The following is a 13,077-nucleotide window of genomic DNA, read 5'->3' as shown; positions in this document are numbered from 1 at the left end:
CAAAATCCCTGGGGAAGAGTGCCCCACTGCTTGTGAGGCACTGACTTCCCCCAATGCATGGACTGCCTTCCCTTGACTAAAGAACATCAACCTGGTTACTAAATTGTATTACTTTTGCTACTTGACACCACTATAGGGAAGACATCAACAACAAATTAAGTTAATGAGGGTTGTCAGTTAAAATGCAAAGGTATGTTAGGTTTATTCACTGCAGGACAAAACTTCAAATGCCTCAAAATCTATAGCTCATATATTAAAGAAATTTTAAAGACGTTTTTCCAAATTTGACAATTTTAAACTTAACATGACATGAACATAAAGAGTAGTACAGTGGAATGAAAGGAGCAGGGTTTGTAAATGATTACCAGATTTTGGCTCAAGGTAAATCATAGTTAACTGACATTAGGAATCTACAGAAAGTTAGGGTGATAAGTTAGTCTTGTTTTGCTCAAGTTGAGTTTCAGATACAAAGGGGACATTGGTAGAGAAGTTGGGGTTATAAACATAAATCTGCAAGTTACCAAAATATATAGAACTGGAAGTAGATGAGATAATCCTGGGAGATAGGAATGATGGAGTGGGACACAGGGAAAAGAATAACAGGAATAAAGGGGGAGGGTAGTTTTTAAAAATGACAAGAACTGGTCAAAAAGGTGAGAGGAAAATTATAGGAGCCTGGTGTCCCTGAAACCATGGGAAAAGTGAATATTAAGGAAGTGGTCAATGGTGCCAGATACTTCAGAGTTCAAATTATAAGAACTGAAAAGGCCCTGGCCAATTTGGTTCAGTGGCTAGAACGTCAGCAGACTGAAGGGTCCCAAGTTCAATTCTGGTCAAGGTTACATGCCCGGGTTGTGGGCTAGATCCCCAGTAGGGGGTGTGCAGGAGGCAGCCAATCAATGATTCTCTCTCATCATTGATGTTTCCATCTCTCTCTCCCTCTCCCTTCCTCTCTGAAATCAATAAAATATCTTACCTAATAAAAGAGAAACATGCAAATTAACCATCACTCCGCTAGGCCCACAGCCAATCAGAGTATGCAAATTAACCCAACAAAGATGGAGGTTAATTTGCATATGCAGATGCAGAGCGGTGTGAAGCCTGCTATGAGGGGAAGGGGGGCGGCGGAGGGAGCTACTGGAGTGGTGCTCCAGACAGAAGTGAGGACATGCCGGCTCCGGGCAGCCAGGGAGCGGGAACTTGCTGGCTCCAGGGTGGCTGGGAGTGAAGCCAGGGGCCTATTCTTGCACGAATATCGTGCAATGGGCCTCTAGTATCCTATATAATAGAGTTAATATGCAAATGGTCATTACACCATGATGGTAACGACCAATCAGCAGGAGGACGGGGCAGCGAGCTACCAGCAACGGAGAGCTACAGGAGGGCAGAGCAGAGGGCGGAGAGCTACAGGAGGGAAGGGCTGTGGGCGGAGAGCTACAGGAGGGCAGGGCTGTGGGCGGAGAGCTACAGGATGGTGAGGCAGTGAGCTACACTGTGGTGGAGAGCTACGAGCAACGGTGGGTGGGGATGCCAGCAGAGGCAAGCGGCAGCAAGCTACTGCGCAGGGCCACTAGTGTGTGTGTGTATATATATGTATATGTGTGTGTGTGTGTGTGTGTGTGTGTGTGTGTGTATATACTAGAGGCCCGGTGCACGAAATTCATGCACGGGGGGTGACCCTCAGCCCAGCCTTTACCTTCTCCAATCTGGGACCCCTCGAGGGATGTCCGACTGCCCATTTCGTATATAAACGGGCAGTCGGACATCCCTCTCACAATCCAGGACTGCTGGCTCCCAACTGCTCGCCTGCCTGCCTTCCTGATTGCCCCTAACCGCTTCTGCCTGCCAGCCTGATCACCCCCTAAACACTCCCCTGCCAGCCTGATTGATGCCTAACTGCTCCCCTGCCAGCCTGTTTTCCCCTAACTGCCCTCCCCTGCAGGCCTGGTCACCCCTAACTGCCCTCCCCTGCAGGCCTGGTACCCCCCAACTGCTCTCCCCTGTAGGCCTGGGTCCCCCCCAACTGCCCTCCCCTGCAGGCCTGGTCCCTCCCAAGTGCCCTCCCCTGCTGGCCATCTTGGGTCCACATGGGGGCAGCCATCTTGTGTGTTGGAGTGATGGTCAATCTGCATATTACTCTTTTATTAGATAGGATAGAGGCCTGGTGCACAGGTGGGAGCCAGCTGGTTTGCCCTGAAGGGTGTCCCGGATCAGGGTGGGGGTTCCCTTGGGGTGTGGGGCGGCCTGGGCGAGGGGCCTGTAGTGGTTTGCAGGCCGGCCACGCCTTCTGGCGACCCAAGCGGAGGCCCTGTATCTGGAGTTTATTTATCTTCTACAATTGAAACTTTGTAGCCTTAAGTGGAGGCCTGGGCCGGCCAGGGTGTGAGAAAAGCTTGGCTTCCTCCATCACTGGGGGCAACCCTAGCCTCCTGCTCTTTTCAGCTCCGTGGCTGCCGCCATTTCTGTTTGGGTTTATGTATCTTCTATCATTGAAACTTTGTAGCCTTGAGTGGAGGCCTGGGCCTGCCAGGCAGAAAGCTTGGCTTCCTCCATCGCCAGGGAAACCCAAGACTCCCTCCTGCTCTCTGTGGCCGTAGCCATCTTGGTTGGGTTTATTTGCATATTCGCTCCTGACTGGCTGGTGGGTGTGGCTTGTGGGTGTAGCAGAGTGATGGTTAATTTGCATATTACTTTTATTAGATAGGCTATACATATATATATATATATATATATATATATATATATATATATATATATATGAAGAAAGAACTGAAAAGTATCATTGTGTTGGTGACTTAGTCAGCTATGACCCCTGAGAACAGCTGCAGCTGAATGGCAAGGCTGGAAGCTAATTATGGTACATTGAAAAGTAAATGATTTCTATACTTCACTAGATAGTTAGCCTGCCACCTAGAAAACTAATCTGCAAAAACACAAATTTCCAGGACAAAGTCTTCTACTAATTCATTTAGCTGATTCCTCTGCAGCTCCTAGAAGAGCAGTCCAGGGGTAGAGGCCAGATTCATTTGCATCACACTGGCCAGACCAGAGCCTCTACTCTCCCTCTCCTCCTCTTCCAAATCCCACAATTTCTTTCAGCAAGTAAAATGCAAGAATTTCTTTCTCCTCCCCATTACCCCTCTAACTATACAACCTAGTCAAGTGCAAATGAAAACCCAAAGACCACAGGGGTGGTGCAAATAGAGAGGGGAGAAACAGGTGGGTGGTGGGGTGAATAACAGGCAGGTGAAGGCATCTGAAAGAAGAAAGCTATTATAATTACCGATATAAGCATATTGGGGAAGAGGGGTAAATCCAGTGTTTTTAAGTTTGAGCGTGTCTAATTCTATAAACAGAATTAATCAGATACCTGATTTAACCTTACCTGACAAAATATGACTGTCATGAAGCCTGATGTCAAAAGGAAACAATGAAAAGCATTCCTAAATTCACTGCATTGAGTTTAAGGTACATAAAATTTAAAAGTGAAACTTATTTTGTGGAGGAGGAATGGTTCAATTTCTAACACGTTCTAATACTTCCGTCTAACGGAGTAAAGTACAACTGTCCCAATAAGAGATGAATTTCAGGCAGAGCATGAAATATTTAAGGTGGACCATGACACTACTAATAAATATAATTAGACTGCTTTAAAAATTATCTAGTGTTGCCCAAGCCAGTTTGCCTCAGTAGATAGAGCATCAACCTGCGGACTGAAGGGTTCCAGGTTTGATTCCGGTCAGGGGCACAGGCCTGGATTGTGGGCTTGATCCCCAGTAGGGGACGTGCAAGAGGCAGCAAATCAATGATTCTCTCTCATCATTGATGTTTCTATCTCTCTCTCCCTCTCCCTTCCTCTCTGAAATCAATAAAAATATATTTTAAAAATATATATCTAGCCAAACCGGTTTGGCTCAGTGGATAGAGCGTCAGCCTGTGGACTGAAAGGTCCCAGGTTCGATTCCGGTCAAGGGCATGTAACTTGGTTGCGGGCACATCCCCAGTAGGGGGTGTGCAAGAGGCAGCTGATCGATGTTTCTCTCTCATCGATGTTTCTAACTCTCTATCCCTCTTCCTTCCTCTCTGTAAAAAATCAATAAAAAAAAAAATCAATATTAAAAAAAAATATATATATATATATATATCTCTGTAAAAAATCAATAAAAAAAAATCAATATTAAAAAAAAATATATATATATATATCTAGTGTTAGCACTTTTAAAAAAATTTGTACTCATTTTAAGATCCCTAAGTTATCTATGTGTTCCTACTGAATAAATCATGAAGAAACTATGATGGGCAGGTAAGAAGGAAATCATTTCACCTGACATTTTCTAGTGATACCAAAGTGTGGGCAAAAATAACATTTTATATGACATTAATATTAAGTTATCCCCTTGGTTCACTGATGCTCAGTTTTTGCAAAAATTATAAAACTAAAAGGAAAAGGTAAACAACAACAAACTCTTAGAAAGCGTTGTCTTAATTTCAAAATGCTGTTTGTCATTACTCCCAAGGTGCTGATGGGTGTTTTTATCATTGCTAGGTTTTGTTTTTTAATTAACTAGTTAGAAAAACAGACTTTACACACAATAAAATATACAGATAATGTATTACAGAATTGTACCCCTGAAACCTATATAATTTTATTAACCAATGTCACCCTAAGAAATTCAATAAAAAATAATAATGAAAATAAAAACAGACTTTAAGTCCTTAATAACAAACACTGACCTGCTTTGTGTAGACTAAAGAGCGTCTTAATGCCGGTAGCTAACAGAAAAAGAATTATTGCTTAGAGAAGCCACTTTGGACACTGGAACCTCTGAGTTTATGTATAGTAAAATTCCACTCTGGTAGTAATTTCTTCATGTAGAAGTATTTTTCACGGCATTTTAAGGTCCTTAATTAACTCTCTCATGTGTTTCTCACAAATAAGAAGTTGGAGAGGTAGGCCATTATTACCACCCATGTGCAGTAATTTCCGTAAACTAAAATTTCTTAGAGCACCAGGGCCAACCTCTCACTCCCTTTGGAACAAAGGCATCCTTGCTCACCATGCACGTGGAAATGTGACAGAAGTCTATGCTGTGAGCTAGTGAGGCTCTTCACAGTGGATACACTCCAGTTTGGTTAACATGTGACTAAATCAGTGAAGAGGCCCAACTCAATATAATATAAAATCACCTTATATGGGATAAAACTTTCCACTTCTCACAGCTCTCCTAACAACCTACACTGTCCTACATTCAGTACCTTGGGGGAAAGTGCAAAGAGACCATAGATAGCATGCATGTTGTTGCCTGATTAGTTAGCAGCAGAGAATAGAACCCAAGGCTCTACTTCCCCAGTTCCAAACCATTATTGTTCAAATAAAAGATAACACAGAATTACCCAAAAACCCAACAGTAAAATGGGGGCATACATCTGTGTATCTGAGAAGAGAGCGAGATCTGTTTCTAAATTGTTTTCTTCAGGGTACTAAATAAAAGTACGCCTGGAGAGCCCTGAAATGGTGGAAGGAATGACAGATCTTTAACCACATAGTCATGTGGGCATAGAAAATATAATGCTTTTAAGGAAAAACAAAACAATAAAGCATCAGTGTCAATGCAGAGCCTACAATAATAATAAAGGTCTAAAAACCTTGAATAAGATTTTTGCAAGGTTATTAACTACAACAAGTCATTAGAAAAAACTATGTGGTCAAACTAATTTAAACGAAGTGTTGAGCCAAAACGGCAACTTCAAGAAAGATAAGCCTCAAAGCTTAAAAAATAAACATGGTTGACCTTTAGAATAAATATTTGCTTTGAATTCTACGATAAAGGGTAGCACCTCATTAGATGAATAGCCTTCATACTGCTTTCAGGAATACAGCTTTTATTAAATCCAATGCTCTGTAACTCAACACATTAAATGTAAAGTGCAATGTTTCATAACAACAGGAGTATGAAATGGCACAGACTTCAGTTATTTTATCTGCACAATCCTTAGCAATCAAAAACTAAGTTATTGTAATTTATTAAAATTTGACCTATAGCTCTCTCCTCATCACAACCACTAAACGGTTCTTAGTACCTAGTTTTCCCTATGATACCAACTTTTTAAAGTTCAAAGAATATAATCTCATTGCTAACAATAGTAGCCACTATTTATTGAGTGCCTCCCATGTGTCACAACCTGTGCCACTAGTTTTAGTTGTATTATCTCATTAAAAACAAACTCACGGAGGAGAAATGACCAAGTGGGCCACCCAGTTAGAAGCAGCAGAAGCTGAATCTGAACTCAAGTCCATTGAAGATATTTCTACTCACTATTGTTGCTAACTTAAAACAAGCATTACATTCAAGGCCTTGAAGCACCAGAATTAACCTGAAGAATACAAAGCATTGAGCCTAAGAGACCTCAAGATTATTCAGCAGTGTTTTGCATTCTCTTTCTATCTGCTTTTCATAGACGTTCACAAGTATGAGAGAGCAACTCCTAGTAGAGGTAGGAAAAAAATACCCGCACCTTTCTTTAGAAATTATATAAAGTGATTCTTAACTCTTTTAGGAATCTGGTAAAAGCCACAGACCTTCTTCCCCGAGAGTCACATAAAATTTTGCATTATTTTGGAAGGTTCAGAGTCCTAAAGTCCATCTATACATTTCAATTTTACAATTTGCATTTGATTGGACTAAGAATCAATAGAATAAAGTTAAGAAAGTGCAAAATGACACAAACAGAGTTCGTTGGAAATTGTTTTAAATGTCAGCACAACTCTGCTCATGTAAGTGATCCTAGTTTTAATGCTTCTGATAATCTATGGCAAAAACCTTACAAAAGGAAAGGGAGAAGGTTTAGATGCCACCATTGATACTTACCGTTTTCCTGTGCAATTTTTTTCATTCAGGCCGCCAACCTTGTTTATGGCAGACCAGGCTGTGAGAGCCACATATGGCAAAGAGGCAGCTTGAGTATGAGTGAGTGATTTGGGCTTGTGAGAGACCTAGATTTGAAGATAACAGTAAAAAATAAGCAATGACTTACAAACCTATGAATGCAATTAAATACATTTACCTTCACAGGAATCCAACCATTCTCATAGATAAGTCTATAATATTCTGCCAGGTTCAGTATTTATTACATACCCTATTTTAAGATTATCCCTAAAGAATTTCCTGCAGATGACTCAACCTGCCCTCCTGAGGTCAGAGGCTCAGTAATGTTTTACAGGCTACAATATTAGACATAGCTGCTTAATTCAATAATCCCACTAGTCCTGACTATACACAGAAATAAATCCAAATAAACCTTGGGCCCTCATAAACACATTGTAATTTGTTTTTTTTTTTTTTTTTTTTTAGATCAGTTGTTTCCTTTACTCCCATTTACTGGAAGGTAATATTTCCAGACTTTTTCTAATCTTAGTAATATCCCTTCTTCCCTCCCTTCTGTAGCCAATTTCCGCAATGTTAACCCCTTTCTCTCTGTTCAAATTGTCAGACTTCCTGACTGTATTTGATTAGACTCCTGTTTTTAAGGTTACTTGAAACAGTTTGATACTTCCATGCTTCTGTTTATAATTAATCGGTACACTCCATTTGGTATATTTGGTTTCCATACTTACACTGGGTAAAACCAAGAAACACAGCAGGGTTTCTAGATCTCACTCCAAATCCCTGCTCCACAAGACAAAGATACCACTTTGGCAGGCAGTGTTATTAAATGACATCAAATACTTTTCTAATCTTTCAAAAATTCCTATTCTCTATCTTAGCTCTTTTAAACCTACCCATTAAACATGAACCTGATCTGAAAAAAAACCCACAATTATTACAGAGATATTTGTCCGTCTTTGTTTATACTTTCTAATGGCATTTCAGCACAGAATTGGTGAATTACCTCATTCCCACTGACTACAACAAACTCTGAGAGAGTGCCTTGTTTCCAGGGAGGAACTGCAGCCCAGACCTGAAACACACACACAACTTATTAGAAACAAATCTTTTTTAACCAAAGCTAAGCAAGAGGGTAGTCCCCAATACATACTCCACCCAATGAAAAAAGCACAAGTCAGCAATACAACAACCAAAAGAGTTATTTTTACACAATATAAAAGTATTATTTAGTATGATTCTGCACTTGATGTCAAGCCACACTGGAAGCAGATGCCAGTAAATCCCGCTGTTATTTGCTGACTACATATTTTAGAATACCACTAAGAGCACAGTCTCCGGGGCATGAATCCTGGCTCTACCACTTACCAGCTGTGGAACTTCTGTGTAGCTGTATAGCTTGGTTTCCCCATCTGTAAAGTGGGCCTGACTGTACTTACTTCATAGAGATTAAAGAATTATTTTATGAAAAGCAACAAGATCAGTGTTAGCTATTATTATGAACTCACTTTCATTTCTTGGTGTAAACATTCAAAGTGACAAGTGACAGGTGATTATACCAAACTTCAGCTATTTTAAAACCATCTAGCCTATAAGGTAGAAAATTGTCACTTAAAGATTCTTTCAATAAAAAGAAAAACAGTCCCAATCATACAAAAAGTCCTGTAATTCTTAAGCACTAGATTTAGAACACTTGAGCCCAGTCAAGCTATTCTGTCAGAACCAAGGATAACAGAGACAAGAAAATAAGGGTTCCAGCCAAAGCTCAGTATATTTGTTGGAAAGAAGAGGAAAGGTCACTGACATGGAAGATACTTCCAAAAGAAGCAGAATGAAATCTGCATATTTAGAAAAGGAATAGCAGTATTCTATAACTCACCTCATCTCCAGGCTTGAAGTACCTCACATTAAGTCCACATTCCATCACCACACCAGAGACATCCCGACCCAGAGTCAGGGGGAATTCTTCTCCTTTGATTTTAATATGTAAAGGGTCACGTTTCATATTTAAAGCTGCAGCTCCATAACCACCTATAAAATATAGTTTTATATGTTTCTTCCAAAAGAATGGGCTGATTTAAAAACTACTACAGGGTATAGGCCAGGTACAATTCTAGATACTCTGGATGTAGATTATAAATTAATAAAATTTATAATTTTGTTTTGCCACCACACAAGAAATCATAAAAACAATGAGTGCCGAAGGGGGGTGGGAGGCAGAAATGGATAAAGGGGGGATATATGGTGATCAAAGGAGACTTGACTTGGGGTGGTGAACACAATACAATATACAGATGATGTTTTATAGAACTGAACACCTGAAACCTACATAATTTTATTAACCAATGTCACCCCAATAAATTCAATAAAAAAGAAACAAAACAATTAGTGCTGTTCCTTTCAAAGAAAATTACTTGGAAAATTATAATCACTTGTTAAACTAAAGCTACCATTGCTTAAAATCCAATTTTGAAACTGCCTTCAGTACTTTCAGAATTTTGTCTTATAGTTTTAGTTTGTTCTTTGAAGATAGTTTCTTTAATTTATTCATTCATAAACTTTTTAAACAACAAAGTTGTTTGGAGCCCAGTCTGGTGAAGAAGAGAAACACTTAAGCTGTGTGAAGTTAATAAACCAATAAATAAGGCATAGTTATATCTAACACTGATATTGGTCTATAAGTAATGGCCCCCACCTCCCAAAAAGTGTTCGAAGAACATCTATGGATTAAGTCCATAGATTGATTCTTCAGTGAAAAAGAACCACTCATCTGCACCTGTTCTAATACGTTAAATCAAGTTAATTGCTTTATTATACATATCCATTTATTTTAAGAACATTTACATAAATATCAGCTAAGTAGAACTGAAAACATTCTGATCATATTTTTGGTTCAAGTAAGTTGGCTACTCTATCTACAATAATCCTAGTATATAAAATGGCCTAGCTGGTGTGGCTCAGAGGTTGGGCATCAACCTATGAACCAGGAGATCATGGTTCAATTTCCAGTCAGGGCATGTCTGGGTTACGGGCTCAATCCCCAGCAGGGGATGTGCAGGAGGCAGCCAATTAATGATTCTCCTTCATCACTGATGTTTCTCTCTCTCTTCCCGCCCCCCTTTCCTCTCTGAAATCAATTTTTAAAAAAATAATAAATTATATATATACATATGTATACATATATATTTCCAAGACACAAAAGTATCTGTAATTGTCTCTCTACTTGACATCTTTTTGAGAACATGTCGCGAAGTTCTCCAAGATAAGCACCCCGCTTACCTTGTGTCATGTACCACAATTTAAATTCCAGAATCACTAAACCAGTCTATAAGTCTCCTTTCCCCCAACCCACTCTCAGGGGTAGTACACATTAGGTGACCTTAATAGAAGCAGTTGTGGTGTGGAGATACAGAGAATGGGAAGTAGGAGACAGTCAGAGGTACAACTGAGATGGAGAGAGGATTTTTTAGTGGCCCCCCCTGCCACCCCCTCTTTAAAAGGGGAGAAGCAGCAGTCTGTATGCTAATGGGAATGACCCAATAGAAAAGATAAGATTCAAGCTGCAGGAGATAATTGCTGAAACAATGCCCCAGAGTAGCTGAGAGGTAGAATCTAGAACCCAAGTGGAGGACTGGCCTTACAACAATGACAATTAACCTATAAAGTAGGAGGGAATGTAGGAGATATAGGGAGAGATGCTAACAGGTGGGTAGCTCGCAGAGCTGTTTTTCTAATTAAAGACATATGGGAGAAAGTGTTTGAAAGTTGGGATAGTCCCAGAAAATCTAAGCCATCATGCCAGTATTACACATTTGTCATCTAGCTAGTTAGGTGTGCACTCTATCAGGAAAAGAAAGAAAAAAAAATCTTCACATGTAATACAAAAGTCATATTTTACTTTTCCTATCTTACATTCCATTTCCACCATTAAAACACATTTAAACAATTATTTACTGAAATTCCTATGTGGTTTGAGCAACAGAAGTAGGCATTAAGTCATATCAAATATTAGCTGCTGTTTCAGAGCTGCAAAAAGGCTTCAGTCCTCTCTGCGGTACAGACCGGCAGGGCAGAGTTAGTTTTCTTGGTCACGGTGATATGCCAACCTATCAACTGAATAGCCCCGGCTCACAAGTATTAGCTAAACTAGTCCCAAATCCAAAATGTAGCTGGTAGTTAGTAACTCAGAACCTGCTTGATGACAAATGGGGGCCCTTAAGAGCTTCATCCCATTGTTAGAGGTGGCCAGTTTGATTGGGTCAGAGTTAGAATAATTTGGAAAATCATAAATCTGTCCTCAGTTTCAAAGCTCTAATTCCACCTAAAGAAACCGAACTGTTGGTATGATGTTGTTGGCTGTATTTTTTATTTCAAAATTATTCTGTGTTCACTGCAGCATTCCTAGTAATGGCCAAGGTACGGAAGCAACCTAGCTGTCCATCAACAGATGAACAGATAATGAAGATGTGAGATATATATATACACAATGAAATATTATCCAGCAGGAAAAAAGAATGAAATCTTGCCATCTGAAACAACATGGATGGATTGAGGGTATTAGGCTAAGTGAAATAATTCAGACAGAGAAAGGCAAATACTATATGATTTCACTTAGATGTGGAATCTAAAAAAAAAATGAACAAACAAAACAGGAACGGACCCAGAGATATGGAGAACAAGTTGTTGGTTACCACAGGGGTGGGGGATGGGAATAAAATATTATTAAATGAAATAAATTTATTTAGCCATTTATATAAGTTATGATTTTATGTCCAACAATAATGGCCATCTCCAGGAAAACAGCCTACTTTCATCTTTCAAAAGAAAATAGCATATCTTTGTTTTCTTGTCAAGGAAAACTGCTTCCTATAGTTTACAAGCTTCTAGTTATTACTTATTTCCCCAAGCTACCATTTCAGATACTTTCTGCAACAGCAATTGCACATTCTCAAAAAAGAATCCATGAACAGGATATAAAGAGAGAAACTTGCAAATAATATTACCCATTCAAATCATAAACTAAGATGTCTTAAGAATACTATATAAAAGTAAAACGTTACAATATTTTATTATTAAATAGTAGCAAAGAAAGTCCAGATCCAGCCATTCTACGGAAATTGAAATGTACACAATATAAATTATGCATGTGCATTCAAAGAAATGAAAGTTAGCAGTTCTAAAAGAAAACAAATGTAAATATGCTCATGGATAAAATACTACTAATTTTAGTTTGTAATCTTAAAGTGAAAATGTAAAATGCCATAAAAATAATGACTGCATGACAACCACATATGTGAAGTACAATACTGAAACAGGTAGTAGTTAACAGAGTATACAATCTACCTTCACAATTTATACTCATTGATCATTGGGTGTAAAAACTTATCATTGGATGTAAAACAACCACTTAAAGACATATCCTATAAAAATTAAATTATCTTCACATCCAGTGTAAATGGAATAAAACAAAATGTTCACGTAGTGTTAGCAATTATTATGTCAAAGTGAACAAAAATACAGTAAGTCCTGACTTAAAAGCATGGATACATTGTGACAGACTGAATACAGAAATACATATGAAGATCCAGTTATCTTATTCTAATTTCTAACAAGGGAGATAGATTCATAGCTATAACTCACATAAACAAAAGCCAAATCATTATTATGCATGTAAAAAGATCTTAACACAAAATTTGAGAATTGCTATTCTACTCTATCACACAACTCCTAGAAACAAAAAGGAAGAAATTAAAGAAGTCAAAGTCTCAACTTCTTTCATATTTCTCTCTAAATTCCACAAAATGATTCACCCTAAATTAATCTTAACTTTGTTATTAGATATATACATATATGAAAGAAATTTAATTCATCACGCATAGTACACATACAGGATGGGGCAAAAGCAGGTTTAAGTTGTTCGTATAGAAAATAACACAGTAATTAATAAATAATACAAGAATAAACTGTATTTCACATACAACTGTAAACCTACTTTGGCCCCACCCTGCACAACTTATTGAGGCAATCTGATGAGAACTGTAGGTCTACATATAGGCCTTCAAAACACAGACACGTGATAAAATTGTAACTCATATGGAAGCTTGTTTAGAGCACTGAGGTTAACTGACCAATCAATCATCCCAGATGGTTTTTTTTCTTTTTACTTTTTCAGAAGACATGAGTAAGTTCCCAT

At 38.8% G+C, this 13,077-nt stretch overlaps 1 protein-coding gene across 5 annotated transcripts in view; it reads right to left on the bottom strand.

Annotated features, from left to right (window-relative positions):
- RTN4IP1 (reticulon 4 interacting protein 1) overlaps window positions 1–13,077 on the bottom strand; it is a 46,345-nt gene that overhangs the window by 31,335 nt on the left and 1,933 nt on the right. For all 5 annotated transcript variants that reach the window (XM_080664271.1, XM_080664268.1, XM_080664272.1 and 2 more), the window contains 3 exons: window positions 8,764–8,915; window positions 7,891–7,959; window positions 6,870–6,994 (listed from right to left, as the gene is read on the bottom strand). In XM_080664271.1, the coding sequence (XP_080520397.1) occupies window positions 6,870–6,994; window positions 7,891–7,959; window positions 8,764–8,915 (346 nt within the window). The remainder of the gene's footprint in view (window positions 1–6,869; window positions 6,995–7,890; window positions 7,960–8,763; window positions 8,916–13,077) is intronic.

This window comes from Plecotus auritus (assembly GCF_963455305.1).
Source record: "Plecotus auritus genome assembly, chromosome: 4".
Lineage (NCBI taxonomy): Eukaryota > Metazoa > Chordata > Mammalia > Chiroptera > Vespertilionidae > Plecotus > Plecotus auritus.
The sequence above is the reverse complement of the archived record's forward strand: the minus strand, read 5'-3'. Positions and strand labels throughout refer to the sequence as shown.